We start from the raw sequence: 16924 nt of genomic DNA on the forward strand, positions 1-16924 counted from the left end.
ATAAGACAACAAATGGGCATAATGAGAATGATTCAAATATTAATGACTATTAAAATCCACCCACCAAACAAAACATATATTCATTACAACTAGTTCTTTCCTCACAGGCTTTAGAAGTTATATTTGGGTAAGCCAACAGCAAAAGATTAGATTCCTTATTGCTTTCAGAAATTTTGGAATGTAAGATAAATACCAAATCCCATGAATTTCGAACCAGAGACAGATTTTATGTACTCTGGTATCTCACATCAATGAAACAGCTTTCGAAACCAATCTAAATGGGAACAACAGTCTTTAAATATATATAGAGAGCAAAATCAATTGCAGGAACTTGGGCTTTAGTCTAACAGGAAGTCACCACCTAGCATCAAGTTCCTGGAAACTGGATTCATACGTTTCGAGGTATCTGATCTGTTCTAGCACCTTGAATATTGTAGTGGAGTGTTCATGCCATGCAGAAAGAATCATCTAAAGCTTTGTCCATTGTCTGATCTAGCTATGTTTAGGGGGCACCAGATTCAGGCTACGCATCCACTCACAAAAGCTATAATCATCGAAGTGAAGGAAACTGCTCTTTAGCCTTGCCCTTTGCTCTGGAGTTAATGAGCGCAACTGCAGGAATCTTGCCTCCTGTTTCAGCAAAGGATTCAATTTGTTGTTAGAAAAACCACCATAAACTAATTGTGATAAGAAAACATGTCACCCCAACGATGGAGCCTCCCTAAAAAAGTTAACTCGTACCTGCTCATATGGGGGATCCTTGTGAGCTGGTATTAAACGAGAAACAAAATACCGAGCCTGAGAGCTCCCCTCCTGTGTCAACAACATCAAAGCATCTCAGAAAATATACAAAACCATTTTTAGAGAGTAATGGATATGAAACAAGAACCAAAATTTAGTTCATCAAATCATTTGAATAAAAAAAGGGTTATTGCTTCTGATCGTGTATAAAAAATCAGATTATTTTCAGTGAAATGACAATAAAATAGACCATTGGATCAAGATAGAAAACCTTGATAAATGAAAAACGAGAGAAGTCCACAAGCATTTCAGTAGGTAAAAGGATTTCATAGAAGTAATGACGCTAAAAGGATAAATTGTAGAGAAAAACAGACTTTGAATGCAAGGATCCGAGGAGCTGGAAAACGGTTCTCAGTCAGCTCCTCTGCCAATGTTCTGCATGCTGCTAATGCTGCTGCACTTTTTCCTTCTTGAGCTGCAAGCTCAGCACCCTAAAAAAAAAATTATGTCAGTCAATTATAAAGGATGAATGCAATATGATCTTGAAAGCAATCACCAAGAGATTTTTGAATTCTGTCAGATACTAGCATCAAAAGTCTACTTGGTACTAACCAAAAAATGGAAGAGAACAAGAAACAGATAAAGGTAGTATATAACATGAATTCTATCAGATGCATGCATGAAAAGTGTACTAGTACTAACAAAAAAAAAGGAAGAGAAAAAGAAACAGACAAACTAAAATGCTTAGAGATGTTGACATTTACTTATGACCAAGAGTTAAAATCTTGGTCAAATACTGACATTGGCTGACTGCAGGACTGTTATGGTACTGGTAGTCTGGTACCAAATAATGTACCAAGTATCTGTACAGATCGGTACCAACCAGACCAAGCAAAGAGAGAGAGGAAGAGGAGATAGAGCAAGAGGAGGAGATGAACAAGGAGCCATAGGATGTGGCACATGAGAGATGGCAATGCGGGAAAGCAAATAAAGAATGGAGGAGCAGTGAAGGAAAAGATGATCAGAATGTCGGGTGACTATAACAGGCATCATACACATAAACAGATTAAGATGTGTTAAAGAAAAACTTCAGTCACTAGAAACTGAGAATAAGATTCAACACACAAAGAAAGCCCCAATATTTCGCTTTGATTGTAGCTGTTAAGATATTATGCCATATTAATAAACCGGTCAACACAACATAATCATGTTGCTCCAGTGATGCATATAAAGTATGTCACTTGCAAATGTACATATACATGATATCAGCTACAGCACAGTTAGCAACAGAAAACTACAGAAGGCAGAGCAAGACAGCAAAATGTAATCAGGTTTTGTTAAGCTGGTCATTAGGAACACCTTAGAGCAGCATGAGCCAGCTACTATGATAAACACATTAAGGAAGTCTATGAAGGATCTTGTGAATAGAAAAAGAAGTCAGTTTGCTGACTTATGTTGATGGAATACCCCAAAAATTAATGATGCCAATCATCATCTGTGCATCATTAGGTTACCAATTGATATGAACAGCTAATGTGACTCAAAAAATGGATCAAAAGGCTCAATTGTAGAATGAAGCAACAGAACTTAAACAGAATATTCTGAGACCTAGATATCAGTTTTAAGCTGAGCTTGAAAATCATTTGGCTCAAATAATATGCATATACATGTATTATGCATAGACGAGGAGTGATGACATGGATGAGGAGGGTAATAAGGAGGAAGAGGCGGAGAGAAAGGGTGGAAATGAAGAGGAGACAATTTGGAAAGTAAAAATATTCAAATGTGGGCAGGTACCAACGAAGGAGAGAGAGGCCATCGGTAGAAAGAGAGAGATATGTATGCTTTAAATAAAATAAATCTGTCAGTATCAGTGCCGGTCCGTAGAATTACTGCCTGGTAAATCTTGGTACCGATAGTCCAGTAAGTCTGAAACAATAAACTTATTAAGCAATAGGCATTGTTTCAGATCCGACCGAGCAAATACTAATCAGCTAGTAACTGACATAGATTGATTCGGACCAACTGGTATGGTCAAATTTTAAATTCATGTATATATGCATACACACTATCATATATGAACCAGGACATGTATACAGTCCAAATCTACACTATTTTTTCACCTATTGGCTTAAATACAAACATGAACCAGGGTTCATAAAATAAGGATCAGCTTGGAGATAAGCTGGATCAGATAAGAAAAACTTTTTCTCTCTTAATAATAATGAGACCATGAAAAATTGACCAGGATCAGCTTAATAAAATTGACAAAATTCCAACAGCTAAGACCATTGCTGGAATACCCAAGCATTTCTGACCAATCTCAGCTGATCATGCAGATATTGATGTACATTCAGTGATGAGATAAGCTCAACCTGTAACAGTTGACTGAGATTTCAACATAACCAATGTTCATCAAGCTGAATGACGTAGGTACATGTTTAGCTTGGCCTGTTAGAGGGCTGAATTAAGCTAAAATTAGTCTGAAGTCTTAAGGTAATAGTCATGTCTAAGACCAAGTAAACTTCGTTATCTTCTAGCACAAGCATCGGGTCTCAAACATCCAGAAAATTCAAGATGTGAAATCCTAATAAAAGTGCCACAATAGGAATTATAGTAGACTGATATTTATCAAAAAAAAACTCCAGTTAATCCATATTCTGACTTTGACACTATCCTTTGGACATCTTATAAAACTCAAATATTTACATCTGCCCATTTCTATGTCATATTTAACTTTTCATGGTCATTAACTTAAGCCAAAATCATGATCACTAATTTAAATAATGTCTCTTATTTTTGCATTCAGATCATTATTTAAACAACAAGCATCTTTCCAAGGAGGTATTTAAGTCTATTATCATGAATTAGCTTCTCTAGTAGACGTGGTATTGAAGGTAACTTACCAACCATATGAACAAGTCTGTTCCATGATCAAGGACCACTGCTGCATTAAACTGCATGGCAAGGTCATAAGCTGGTAGCTCCTCAAAAGTACCTCCTTCACGATGCATTAGGCAACGAGGAGCCAACATGCGAAGAGACAAATCAAATGACGCATTCAAGAACAAATTTCTTAAGACAGACCTTTCATCCTCATGACCAATAATATTTCCTAAAAGTGGTCCCCTTCTAAGATGAAATAAGCTCTCAGGCAGAGTTGATAACTCGTTAGGAAACCGAAAAAGCTTAGATTTTGGTAGCTGAGAACCAAACTTTAGAGCAATATCCTTAACTCTCTCATCTACTGTGAGTCTCATATCAATAGCATCAGAAAAATTTTTGGCATGCAAGACGGTCCTCTTAGCAATAAGAACTGCAGCAACATCTTCTTGGATGCTCCGGAGATACAAGGACACACTATCAACAGTAGGTAACCTCACGGTAATCACTCTCGAGATGTCTGCTTGATAAATGTTTGAATAACAAACTGCAAATTGGAAATAAACATAGTCATTCTTTATATCACCCTTTGTTTGCATGGACAGGGAAAAGCTCTGTGTTTCTTCAATGCTATGCATCTGAATGCAAAAAGAAGAGTCATTCTTGAATGTTTCATGAGAATCAGCTGTTGCTTCTTCTCCTGGCCCAATGACTTGTGTCACAAGAATGTCATCCGAGCAGCGTATTTCAAACAATCCATGGGAACCAGCTGCCCTGGTAGATGCTCTTTGCAAGTTAACACCAAATGCCTCCCCAAAGTCATCATGAAGTATCAGCACACCACCAGAGCTTTTTGCTAGAGGCTGCAGAATGGGAACTCTCACTGGACATGTACCAGCACAAAGAATATCCACTGTAGTTTCATGCTGTAGTGCATTCTGACCAAGATGTTCCATCCACTTCATAGCTGTCTTCTCCATGTATGCATAATTCGGATGAACAAATGAGTGTGGAACTGATCCAGGTCCATAAGTATTAGGACCACCAGCACATACCATGATTCTGCAATTTCCTCCTGATCTTTTGATAACTCCACGTGACACTTCAGCTGATGGTCCTCGAATTATAGCTACAGCAACCTCCACTGCTGTACCAAGGCAACGATCTCGAGATGCTTCTGGCAACTTGAGTTTGTACGGCATTAGAGATGAAAATATAATGTGCATTACAGGTAGCGAAGCATGTATGGGTGACAAATAAACACCAGTTCCATATATTAGAGCTTTCAAAGACTCTTGGGTGGGTGATTTGTCACCTGGTAGGACATCAGCTGATGCCACTGAGCCCTCTGAAAAATCAAACACTGACACTGTTCGTCCATATGTGATGATACCAAGCCTCGTAGCAGGGGGAAGAGAGTCCACGAAAGCATGCAAAGAACCTTGCAGGTGCTGGAGATGTGCTTCATCCAAACATTCATCAATGAGAAGAAATATAGGTGCAGTCACTCTTGAGTCAGATACTGAAACAAAACCTAGCTGACTATTCCCAGTCTGAACATAGTCAATAGCTGAGGAAGAAAGTTCAGGCCAATGTCGAAGATCTTCCTTGCTAGGAGCTATGTATTCCCCATCACTGCTATTCAAATTCTTACATATTACACATTGCCACTGTCCTGATCCAACCAAAATTTCACAGTAAAGATTCGCATATGCCCCACAATTTCGGCAACGATGAGGTTCACGATGTACAACCTCAGGACCAGGTGTAATTTCCCTCCCAGGGGAGACCAAAGCTCCGAATCCCAAGCTTGGTACATTTGCTAGTTTTTTACGTTTCAACACCTATGAAGACAAAAAATGCTTGTAAAATGAGAAGAAGACACTTATCGTCAGCAATAGTTATGAAGGGCCTTATGAGCTAATGAAAGAAAAACATTTGTTAAAGTTAATTTTGAAAAGCCTAATAATGAGCAAACAGATACACATTCCAACAGCAGTAAGTTTCTGAAAAAAAATGTATAGTACTAAGCTTAAAGTGGAGATAATAAACACAAAATTAGCAGACAACTAAAATCAATTTGCCAAGCAAAAGAACTGTCGTTTAGTAGTATCACAAATAGTACCTTGTGAGCAGAAAAAAACACATAAGGACATTCAAAAGTGAACTCATCAGCGGAATGATGCAATGGCAACTCATGGGATCCATTGGAGTAATGGGATGAAGAGGATGTGGGCAACGATGAACCCGTTGAGAAAGATACAGGCTGCGGAGTTGCAGGTGATGTTCGGAATGGTACAGCTGCTGGCCGCAAAGGCGAAGAGAAGACAGGTGGACCAGGAGGAGTACTGAACTGATGAACTGGACTTCCAGCATGGACTCCGTCACCCGATGACGGAGGGAGCTGGCCTTGTTGGGATATCTGAGGAGAAAGTCTTGCTGATTCTGGGGAGGTGAATGCAGAGGAAGTAGGCCGCTGATTGGGACCAGGCGTCAGGTTGCTAGGTGAAGCAACTGCAGCAGAGTAACCCAGACGACGAGGTGGCTGAGGTGGAGTATCCATTTATGCTGGACTTAGTTGCTTCCTTGGCAGAATACAGTACTAATTCTGTCTGTCAACAAGAAGGAATAAACCATTACACCTGATGAAGAAACAGTATAGAAAAGAACTCAAAATCCAATCTCAAACATGAATGACAAATCAATCATATAAAACCCCAAAAGTGTTGTCTCCTGTGAAGGGAAACAAGGCTAATAGATGGTGAACCCTAGGAAGATAAAGGGAAAAGGTATGAATAAAAAGATACTACTTTTGCCACCAAAGTGATCAATGAGGAGTCTCAAGAAGAGTCATGTCACAACCAGAATCAATTGGAATATTGGATCTGACGCATGGTAGGACACCCATCAAAGCCCTTATAAGTTCATTCAATTCTTTGGCCCCAGTTTCAACATGGGACTAAATTGGGACATTACAATACCACTCGTCCTCGTCAATGACTAATATAATCAAACCCTAACATGATACACACTAGGCGTAGACTAGGGGTGGCTCCATGTTATAACATGTCATTTAGCCCCATCCATTCATATAGTCATTTCCTACTCTACTCGATCCCTTCCCCAAGTCCAATGCTAGATCAGCTAGTATCATTAAAATGATATTGCATCCTGCCCTTTTTTTTGTCTACAAAGCCTTATTTGACCATTTTTAGACACACATCAATTTAGGGCAGTAAAAGAAAGTCAAAGTAATTTTATTCAAAACAGAAATTGTAAATATTTATTTTCAAAGAAACAACTATCTGAAAGTAGCAAAACAAGCTCTATTAGCTTGCACTAAAAGTCACCTAACAACAGAGGAAGATCTCCTCCACACAGGAATCAGGCTTACTGTTGTTAGAAGACAAATTCATTTAATGAAAATTATAAAATTCATTAAATTAGCCAAATCAACAAGCTAAATTAAATAACTAGCATGCTTCAAAATAATTAAATCAACCTTGAAGTATAATCTAATTTAGGATATGATAAAATAACATTATAAATCATGCAATATGATCTTAAAAATATAACCCTATTTTAAACACCGAATTTTCTAGAAAATTCAAACAACTAAAACATAGATAAAAAATTTCAACTTAAACTAAGGATAAAGGATCTACTTCTCTCAAAGATGATGATCCTCCTCCCTCTCGATCCTCACGGACAGTCAATAGTTGAATAATAGAAGGAGGGTACGTCCATTCTTAAATAGGAGCAAAAGGGAGGATTCTCCATAAGGAAAGAAAGTTTTTTATTTTTCATTTTAATTAATTAATTGTATTCGAAACACATTTCAATTGTTAATTATTTCTCCTAATCAGGTTACACAAACAAGGAATGAGGTAAGCTATATAAGACAAAACCCTAACTATAGAGATTTTCAATTTAGGAAATAGGAAAAGAAATCCAATGATTGATTACAAGACGAGCTAGAAAACCTAAGACGGATACTAATCCGAAGGAATGGGGAGATGCGAAAAGCATTTGTGGCCTCACGACGACCAGTCGAAGTGCGATCGTCTTGGAATCGAGAAAGAAAAGGAAGGAACAAATCGGACTTGGATCTATACCCTATGGAGAGACGGGGAGAGACTTAAGGATGGTTTGAGCAGTCTAGGGTTTAGGAGATGGATGGATCGGCGATTGAATCGAATCAAACGGAATAGATTACGAAGAAAAAGGAGTGGATTTGTCGAGATCGCGTGCGTACCTTGGAAAAGACGATCTAAGAAGGGTCGAGGGAAGAGAGAGGAAGAAACGGTCGGATTTATTCACCATCATCCCGCCTCTCTCCACCATCTGCTGCGACTTCAACGAAGGAATTCGCCTCTGGTCCTGGATGGATTTCATCCATGGTTGCCGCTTCCTCCTCCTCCTCCTCCTCCTAGTTTGTCAGCGAGGTCACTCTGAAGCCACAACAATGGTGGAGCTATGCTGTATTCATTTTTGGAAAGGAGAAATCCAAGGACGGACGGAAGAAGAAGAACATGACGAGGAAAACAACATGACATGGAGAGACAAAAAAGGAGTTGGGGAGGCGCAACGAAAGATCTGAGCGACTCTCGTGAGATGTTCTCTCTCCGAGTCGACTCGGCTCTGGATCGGTGGGCGGGTTGCGTTGGGTTGGTGGTTTATGCCTTCTGGCACATGACCTGACTCGGTTAATTTTGGCTACCCTTGGAAGCCCATTGAACCTATTTATATAATTATAAGTACTTTAAATAAGGTACTTTTATTATTTTCATTTTCTAAAAAATAATTTAGATGATTTTCTAAAATCATCCAAAATATATCATAATATTCTTATTTTTTATTAAAATTTACTTTGAACTCTCAAATAAAAATCTTTAATACATATAATTAATTTGTAGCTAAATTTCGATGAAAAAATAAAAATTAAAGCCATCAATTGTTAGTGAACACATTTTTATCATTTAAAAAATAAAAGACAATTTTCAAAATGAGAAGGCTATTGGAAAAAAAAATTCAAAACTTAAAAAATTATTTTTTTTATTTTAAAAAAATATTTAAAAATAAAACTGAGATAAAAATAACTTCAGTAGTATTAATTTGATGATGATATATCAAATCCACTTGCTAAAGGTTAAGATTTGATTATGATACATCAAATCCATTTACCATAGATTAACATTCCAAAATTCATATGATATATTTTTGAAAACGTCAATTAACAGTCGAAATCGACAACACAGTTTTTATCATCCCAAAAAGTTTAATTCTTGAAAGAAATGGTAAGAGCACTTGAGAAATGCTATACAAAGCAATGAAACAAATTCCTTGACAACAATGCCTCTCTCTGCATCATTATTTTAAGGGCACTACACTTATGTAACGATTCCAATACATCACATTATGTAGCCTTAACACAGTCCTCACGTGCTCCCAAATAGACGAGACAGAACCTTCATCCGGCAACTGATGCAAATGATTGTACTACACGCAATACACGTCGCTAGAAGCTCTGAAGAATAACTTGCACACATCAACACAAAATGTACTTACCTTCGAAACCCCCCTCACATACGAAGGCCCTTATCTTGTGGAGAATTGGTGCCTCCAAACTTTATTACCCTTTCTCTTGCAACAGAAAGATCATAGTACTTGCTTCCATCACTAGAGTTACTTGATCCAGCATCTTCATGCTCATTAGGCCAAGTGCTTTCTCCAAAGGATGGAGGCGAAGGCAGTCCCAGCCGCAGTGACAAGTCCCATCCGATTTTGGATGTCTCCATATGTGTCGAATCAGCCTTCGAGGCACCAATGTTGCTGCCAATGGGGCTCTCTGTGAAACTGATCTCAGCCTCATCAGGGGACTCAGCACATCGCATAGTGGCAGTTGCCATGTGATGTCTTGGGCCTTGAGTGATCTGAAAATGCTGACCGGAAACCACGTCACGTCGACTGTCACTGTAATACAATGGATACACTCCTGCCAAATTCGGACAGGTATAGCTCGCTAATGGAACAGAAACTCTTTCTTGGCAATAGGCAGAGGCTTGATGGAGATAGGACACTCAGTTCTGTTGAAAACAGAGGAGTTTATATGGCCCCCAGATACACCGGAATTGTTGAACTTCACCTCTGGAATACTGCTACAAGTCATATTTGGGGGTCTAAACACGGCAGTGTACCAGGATGGAAACTCCGAAGCAGAGGTCTGTAGTTTGCCTTGGTTATGTTTTTTCTGCAACATGGACTCTAGGCTGTTACTGTCAGAGATTTTCAGAGAGGCAGTTCTGTTATCATTGGCCGCGGGACTAAGATAGCACACTGGGTTGCTGCGGTGCTGGCTCTTTGAAACTCTTCTAGGAATGCAACCCAGATTAAGTGCCGCTGACAAGAGAGACAACAAAACAAGAAACATAAATTATGATCACAATATTCCCTGTTTGATATCATGAAATTGCATCTGTTGTGATGTTGTATGTGTGTGTGCACATGCCTACGTCAGCAGATTTCTAATATCAAGTTCTTTGGTTAATAAATGAAAGACCAACAAACCTCCAGTAACGGCATCTCTAAATGTGCTATGGTCTCAGAGCCAACAGTATAGAAGATAATAAAAACTAACACTAACAACAATGGCATTTCAGCAGAAAAAAAAACTGAGAAAGAAAAACAGAGTCATGAGCAGAAGTAGGGCTTGGGAAGTAATACCTTCAATACAAGGTTGCAAGAGATCTCCACTCTCCGTACCATCTTCCTTGCGAATGATAGTGTCGATAGCATCATTGACTCGATCCCGTAGTGTCTTGAGGTCCACATACTCTGCCTGCATTACCCACCACCCAAGAGACAGCACAATATAATAACACATGTTTAGACCATTTTTGTAGTCTTGTAGATTTATTCATTTGATTTATAAGTGTCTTTTCATTTGATCTTATTGGTTTTTTCATTGATGCAAGTGTTTTCTTATTTTATCTAGTAGTGCGATTTCATTAGTGCAGATATTGTAATTTCATGGTAAAATACTAAACTGTCAAATGACATAGAGAGAAGGCAGGAAGGATAAGTAAAAAAAAAAACATATAATGTCAACTGAGACTTTCAAATTTTTTGAAATGAATGGGAAAGTATCTTTCTGTTTGCATTTTCCCTAAAGAAAAGCTAGAAAATGGTTGGGAACTGAAAAGTGCATACCTCAGAGTTGGCTTTGGAGTACATTATCTCCTCAGCCTTGAGAACAACAAAGGGGAGCTTCTCCTGAAATTCCTTGTTCTTCCTGGTGGCGGGGCTGTGCACATCATTCGCCACTCTGAAAGAAAAGTAATAGCAGCACTAAGAATTGTAGTAAGGATGCATGACCATCAATCAACATCGAAATCTGCTGTTGTTCATGGGAAGGTGGTCATGGCACACAAATAGACACAAACAATACATATACATACAGAAATGTCAACAAAACAAAACAAAAGTAAAAAAAAATCCTTAACAGAGGCAGATAAAGGGTTGTGGACCTGAAGATCTCTTGAATGATGGACCCACGTATTGGTTGGTGCCTGTCACTGTGCCAAGCACGCCTCACACACTCATAAGGTCTCGGTCCTGGCCTCGGCATCTTTTCACCTCCTCTCTCTTTCTTTACCACACCATTGTTTAATCCACAAGTCCAATCCCCTGAGTAGCAAGGAACAATTATAAGATGTAAATACAACAAAAAGCGGGCAAAAAGGAGCTTATATTTTGATTTTTGAATTGAGTCTCAATTTTTTCACATGTAGATTCATGTGAAAAAACACTCCATTTTGTAATAACACATCAGTCTAAGAAGAGAAAGGAAATGTAGATTGTGAAGTCAAACCCAACACAACAGATAGATGTTCTTTGTTGGTTATCAAAATTGTGCTCCAGACATAATTAGCAAATCATTGTTTACCTACTTCTCCATCACGTGCAAGTCAGATAATATACATTGTGATGAATGTTTTGTGTTGGAAAACCATTTTATAAGTTACATTTTTTTGTTTACATTTTAGCCAAGCATAAATGCCAGTGTAAAATAAAATCTTGAACACAATATGAGATAACCATAATTTTTCAACCTATTATTGGCTAGATACATAGGGGCATAAAACGAGATGATGAATTGGCAAATAAAAACAACCTATCAAAAAGATGGAAAGAGATGAAAGAGGACAGACAGGAAGATGGGAGGCAAAATATACAACCGGGACCATTCAAAAGTAAAGCAGTCATGGCAGATAAACATAATAACTCACAGGTCAAAGATCTCGAAAGGAAAGCATTATTACATCTAAGAATCTAAAAATATCACTAGTTATCCAGCCTTTAACCCAAAATTTATGCTTCAATGGCATCTTCGACGACAAAAGCAATCATCATGTCTTACTTGGCCCTTAGATGTTAAGAGTAGAGTTAATTCCATGATATACACATTGTCTCTAAGAAAACACATGTCAAACATCTGAAGAGCTTAACTAACATACAATTTCATTCAAGAAAAGGGTAATGAGTAAAAATTATAAGAGAGCAACAAACTGCTTGACAGAACCTTACCAGTGCTTCCTTATTCACTAAGCACTTCTCAATATCAATAGTTTTTGCCTGGAACAACATAATTAAAAAATTCAGTCTTTTAAGAATTAATCTTAAGAAACATATAATAAAAAATTTTCACAAGAAGCATCTACAAAAGATATCGCATCAATCAAGCTGCATCTGATATCTTTCCTCCAATAAATGACCTACGTTCAAGTCTTGCATATTGAAGTTGAATGGAGAAATGAAAATAACCATTGAATGCATCAGCCACAGATCAGTTATTCTACAATTTTATTAGGAACTATACAAAGACAGTATACAGGTAACTTACGTAATATCTTGCGGGTAGCAACTTGATGATAAATGAAATTAACCATTGAATGCATCAGCCACGGATCAGTTATTCTACAATATTGTAAGGAACTATACAAAGACAGTATATAGGTAACTTAAGTAATATCTCGCGGGTTGCCACTCCACCAAATTGTTCACCTAAATAAATGATTCGACCCAAATATTTGGATGGACTAAGTGATTAATTGATTAGACCAATCAAAGATTATGCCACAATAAAAATGAAGCACAAAGTGTCACAACTCGACCTGATGGGATAATTGGCCTACCAGCTTCATTTGGCCCAAACCACTGGTCAAAATACTTAAACTAAAGTTGATACTAATACCTCCATCAGACCCCCCTCACCATGATATAATATTAAGTCGACTCTGATACCAATTGTCACAACCCAACCTAATGGAATAACTAGCCTACCAATTTTGTTTAACCCAAACTACTGATCAAAATGCTTAGGCTAAAGTTGATGGTAATATCTCCATAAGTCAATCTTAGTTTTGTCCACTTTCGATGTGGGACTAATCAAGGTGCTATAGAAAAACTTTTTGTACACATCTTAAATTATATTTTTGTCCTTAGATTAGATCATAGTCATTTAAGATAGATAGAAAAAACATCACAAAGACAAATTTAAGTTGTCATTAAACTCAAGGATTGAATAGTATAAAAAATTTGGTCATAAAAAATAGATGTTGATAATTAGACGATTGGATACACTACTAGTAGTAAAAAATATTAGCATATAGGTACATCATTTTTTGTTGTTGTTAATAAAAAAATCCAGAATAAAATATGTTTAATTATGTGCATACGCTTGAATCCTCTATTTATTTGAGTGATAAAATAGGTATCTGTTATGCAATTGTAAAATTGCTCTTAGAATATACACTTGTAAAATGTATCTCATCTACATTTGTATAGCATATAAGAAAAAAATTTACAAAGCATATACATACAAGTAGCTATGCATGCTATGCAGGAGCCTGAAAACGCACAGCTATGCCCATCCATGCATGGGTCAAGTACACTATTTTAAATTGCTGAAATGTTTGTATCCAAAAAAATGAGTAAATATATCAAAGAGTACAAATTGGAAGGAAAAAACACAATATACCATGTGTCTTTTACCTATACAACAAGTTCAGTGGGCTTCCATTTTTAAAGTAGTTGGCTTTTTCATTACTTGTAATAGACAAAAGAACCAATAAATGAAAGAATGAAATGCATGAGTTCATGGGAAGTTATATACGAATATATATTGTAATTTTTCTTGAAATTTCATCAAGTTCGTGCTTGAAAAACTTTAATTATAATATCAGACTTAAATCACATCAGATCCAATACAAAGAACTTGATTACTGAAAGTATCAAAACAAAATAGAAGAAACGAGTCTAAACATGGATATTTTGTCCATTAGCAAACACACTACCCATATTGTGACCCCACAAAGATTTCCAATGCTAACATCACATAGTGCATTTACTTAATAATTTAAAGCATAACGTCATATCAAAAGGACACCTGCTTACCCTTTTCTTTGTTTTACCTAATTATGAGTTATTATATACACACAACGTTATTGTACTTTAGTTTTTGTAATTTTTTTCAACTCAACCGAACTTTCAGCTTCAGGTCAAACATAATTAGTATATATTACAAAAGAAGACAAGGAAAGATTAGAAGGTATTTCAGCAGTCTGAAATTTGTTTTAAATTTATGAACTTATTAATGAAGCTAATTTTGGGACTAAAAGCTGTGATGTTTTTTATATTATTATTGTCTATTGAGTAGAACATTAACACAGAACATAATAATTACATGAAGGTATTTCATCCAAAATCCGAGGGGTCAAAAACACAGTTGTTCCCTTGTTAGGTCCAGCTATCCAACCAAAGTACAAGCAAGAAAGCATAAAATACAAGTACCAAACTGTGTTTTTATAGAAATTTCTTGACCAAACCGTGTTTTTATAGAAAGCATAAAATACAAGTATCAAATGGCATATGTCCCCATGGCATTTTGGTAGTTATTTGGAAGATAATATATTTACCTCAAAAAAAAATCCATTCAACCATAAACATATTCTACAAATTCTGTGATTCCTTATGACAACAACAAAGACTACAGATTCAGACAAAGGAATCCAATGTCATGCATATGGATGGGCATCAGTGTTTATGCCATTTGTTTGGATGGTAGAGTATCATTCTCCTATAGTAATTCAATCCCCATCATGAGTAAGCTGTGTACCTTTCCGACCATTATGATTGTTGACCCTTGTATGGGCTGTGGGCTCCAATTTCCGACATTATAACAAACTCAAGACATTTAAAGTCCATGTGCCTTCTCAAAGAACCACAATTCTTGGTTCTGCCCTCATGAAAAGACACAAGTGGCTAACAATTGATGAAACTATTATGATAATTTCTGTTGGATCATCAGGCAGATTTCTCTGCAATTTGGCTAGAAACTTTTTCGCGCATACAAACTTGTTAGCTGGGAAAATTACATTTTTGTTGCTATTCTTGTCTACCAATTGCTTGAGAAATTAATGGGAATAATCGCAGGCTTCGATATCATCAATTAGAAAAAAGAAAGAAAAAAAAAGAAGATCGAGAGAACCCTAGCTTTGGATCCCATCATAAGCCCTAGAGTAGATCCATGACACTCCACCAAACTAATCTCTTTTTCCATCTCGTTTTGGCTCCTACCCTTGACCTAAATTGGATACCAAACAACAAGGAAAAGCAACGGATCGGATTAACAAAAGATCACCCTTCCTTGGGACAATCTCATCCCTCTCTCTCACACAAACAAGGGCTGGTACTGGAAAGGGATTGCGGTTCTGACCTTCGTCCGATTTAGGAGGGATCACGGTCGCGTCCAGGAGAAGAGCACTCGCCAAAGCAACAGCATCATCGTTGGGATTCGCATTTGCCAAAGGTAGCGTCGGCCAGCGTATATGTCGGAAAGCGCGGTGTGTGTGCGCGCGCGCGAGAGAGAGAGAGAGAGAGAGAGAGAGAGAGAGAGAGGGAAAGGGGGGTGGTGGATGCTTCCTTTGGTACCCAATAATGGCTTGGTTGCCGCCATCAGTACATGGTGCGTCCCTGTGGACCCCGCTTGCTTCGATCAACGATGGTGGCAGGAGCCAGTTGTGGTGGACGGGTTCGAGGCGGGTAGATGGCGCGGGTGGCCGTACCTTGGCTTTTGATATTGTTCATCCGTGTATAACTTCAATGGCATTCGTAAGTTCATTATATGTTTTCTAAAACCAATTATGCAAATTGAATGATTAATAGTTCGGAGTTTGCTTCTCATCTCCCGATATGATCAGATCATGTTGTCGTATTTTCTTGTTTAGATCTCTTATAGGGAAAACAAATTTCATTTTAATATATATATATATATATATAATAAAATTACATATTCATTTTTTAACTTTTTTTAGTATTATCATATGTTATGTAATTTTATACTGTGATTTAGATAAAGGCTTATGTTTATAATGTCGGCTAATATTATAATAATAAAATTGTAAATCCCAACTGATTTAGTATTGATCATATGAATTTTTTAAGTCATTAAAATTTATAAAAATATATATTTTTTATCAAGTAAAAAGGTATTTAAAACTTTATTTATGGTCTTTATTAATTTTTTTAGATCTGCTTAATCTCTCGATTGTATTATTAATGATAATCATTTCACCTATTTTCTTATTGTTATATTCTTATGCCTCATGTTACATGTGATAATACTGTATAATTGTTTACGAATTAAAATATTTTTTTTTCTATTTTTCATACTACTTCTATATTCTATATGCTCACCTCAATATTTTAATCTTAGCAACATAAACACACACACATATATATATATATATATATATATATAATTTTTTAATTATTTGAGACTAAGATTCACAAAGTAACATTGGTCTAATAATTATTAAAAAATAATTACACAAGACTAACGATGATCATTATCATTTTAATCATCTTATTTTTATTATATTAATAATATTTTTATAAATATCTCTATTTTATCAAATAATTGATCAAGATCCCTAAAACTTTTACTTAAAGGAACTTTTTGTTCATCTAGCTTAACTATATTATTTTATATATTCATTCTATTATTTAAAATTACATCTCATATATTCAATTTTAATCATATTTAATATAAAATATTTAACTTATAAAGATTACCTTCACAATTTAAATTTAGAATTAATTTGTTTAAGCTCTCATCGATAACTAAAATAATATCATAAGCAAATAATATATTATCTTGTAAATGATTAGTAATTTCATTTATTATTAATATAAATAAGTAAAACTTAACATATATCATCGATATAATATTATATTAATA

At 36.4% G+C, this 16924-nt stretch overlaps 2 protein-coding genes across 4 annotated transcripts; both read right to left on the bottom strand.

Moving 5' to 3' along the window:
• Positions 1-13: 13 nt before the first annotated feature.
• LOC135597469 (protein transport protein SEC23 A-like) lies at positions 14-8311 on the bottom strand. 3 transcript variants are annotated; one of them, XM_065090443.1, is made up of 6 exons: positions 7945-8311; positions 5750-6236; positions 3648-5468; positions 1116-1232; positions 742-813; positions 14-630 (listed from the first exon to the last, which is right to left on the bottom strand). In XM_065090443.1, exons 2-6 carry the CDS (start codon positions 6185-6187, stop codon positions 493-495), a joined length of 2586 nt encoding a protein of 861 aa, XP_064946515.1. In that variant the 5' UTR covers positions 6188-6236; positions 7945-8311; the 3' UTR covers positions 14-492. The 3 variants fall into 3 exon arrangements, with proteins under 3 accessions (XP_064946515.1, XP_064946514.1, XP_064946513.1); XM_065090442.1 differs by having other exon boundaries at positions 5750-6232; positions 7880-8311; XM_065090441.1 differs by having other exon boundaries at positions 7880-8310.
• Positions 8312-8967: 656 nt separating this feature from the next.
• LOC135597471 (uncharacterized) lies at positions 8968-15608 on the bottom strand. Its single transcript, XM_065090444.1, has 6 exons — positions 15401-15608; positions 12211-12258; positions 11151-11310; positions 10834-10948; positions 10348-10462; positions 8968-10023 (listed from the first exon to the last, which is right to left on the bottom strand). The coding sequence occupies exons 3-6, from the start codon at positions 11249-11251 to the stop codon at positions 9647-9649; spliced, it is 708 nt and encodes a 235-aa protein (XP_064946516.1). The 5' UTR covers positions 11252-11310; positions 12211-12258; positions 15401-15608; the 3' UTR covers positions 8968-9646.
• Between the last annotated feature and the right edge of the window lie 1316 nt (positions 15609-16924).

Source organism: Musa acuminata, chromosome BXJ1-11 (assembly GCF_036884655.1).
Source record: "Musa acuminata AAA Group cultivar baxijiao chromosome BXJ1-11, Cavendish_Baxijiao_AAA, whole genome shotgun sequence".
Lineage (NCBI taxonomy): Eukaryota > Viridiplantae > Streptophyta > Magnoliopsida > Zingiberales > Musaceae > Musa > Musa acuminata.

Coding starts and splice junctions, on each gene's coding strand:
- LOC135597471 (XM_065090444.1), bottom strand. CDS start 11,251: ATGCCGAGGCCAGGACCGAGACCTTATGAGTGTGTGAGGCGTGCTTGG. Junction 10,949..11,150: donor ATCATTCAAGAGATCTTCAG/GTCCACAACCCT, acceptor CTTTTCTTTCAG/AGTGGCGAATGATGTGCACA. Junction 10,463..10,833: donor ACTCCAAAGCCAACTCTGAG/GTATGCACTTTT, acceptor TGGGTAATGCAG/GCAGAGTATGTGGACCTCAA.
- LOC135597469 (XM_065090443.1), bottom strand. CDS start 6,187: ATGGATACTCCACCTCAGCCACCTCGTCGTCTGGGTTACTCTGCTGCA. Junction 5,469..5,749: donor TGTTTTTTTCTGCTCACAAG/GTACTATTTGTG, acceptor TTGTCTTCATAG/GTGTTGAAACGTAAAAAACT. Junction 631..741: donor AGGATCCCCCATATGAGCAG/GTACGAGTTAAC, acceptor TTGCTGAAACAG/GAGGCAAGATTCCTGCAGTT.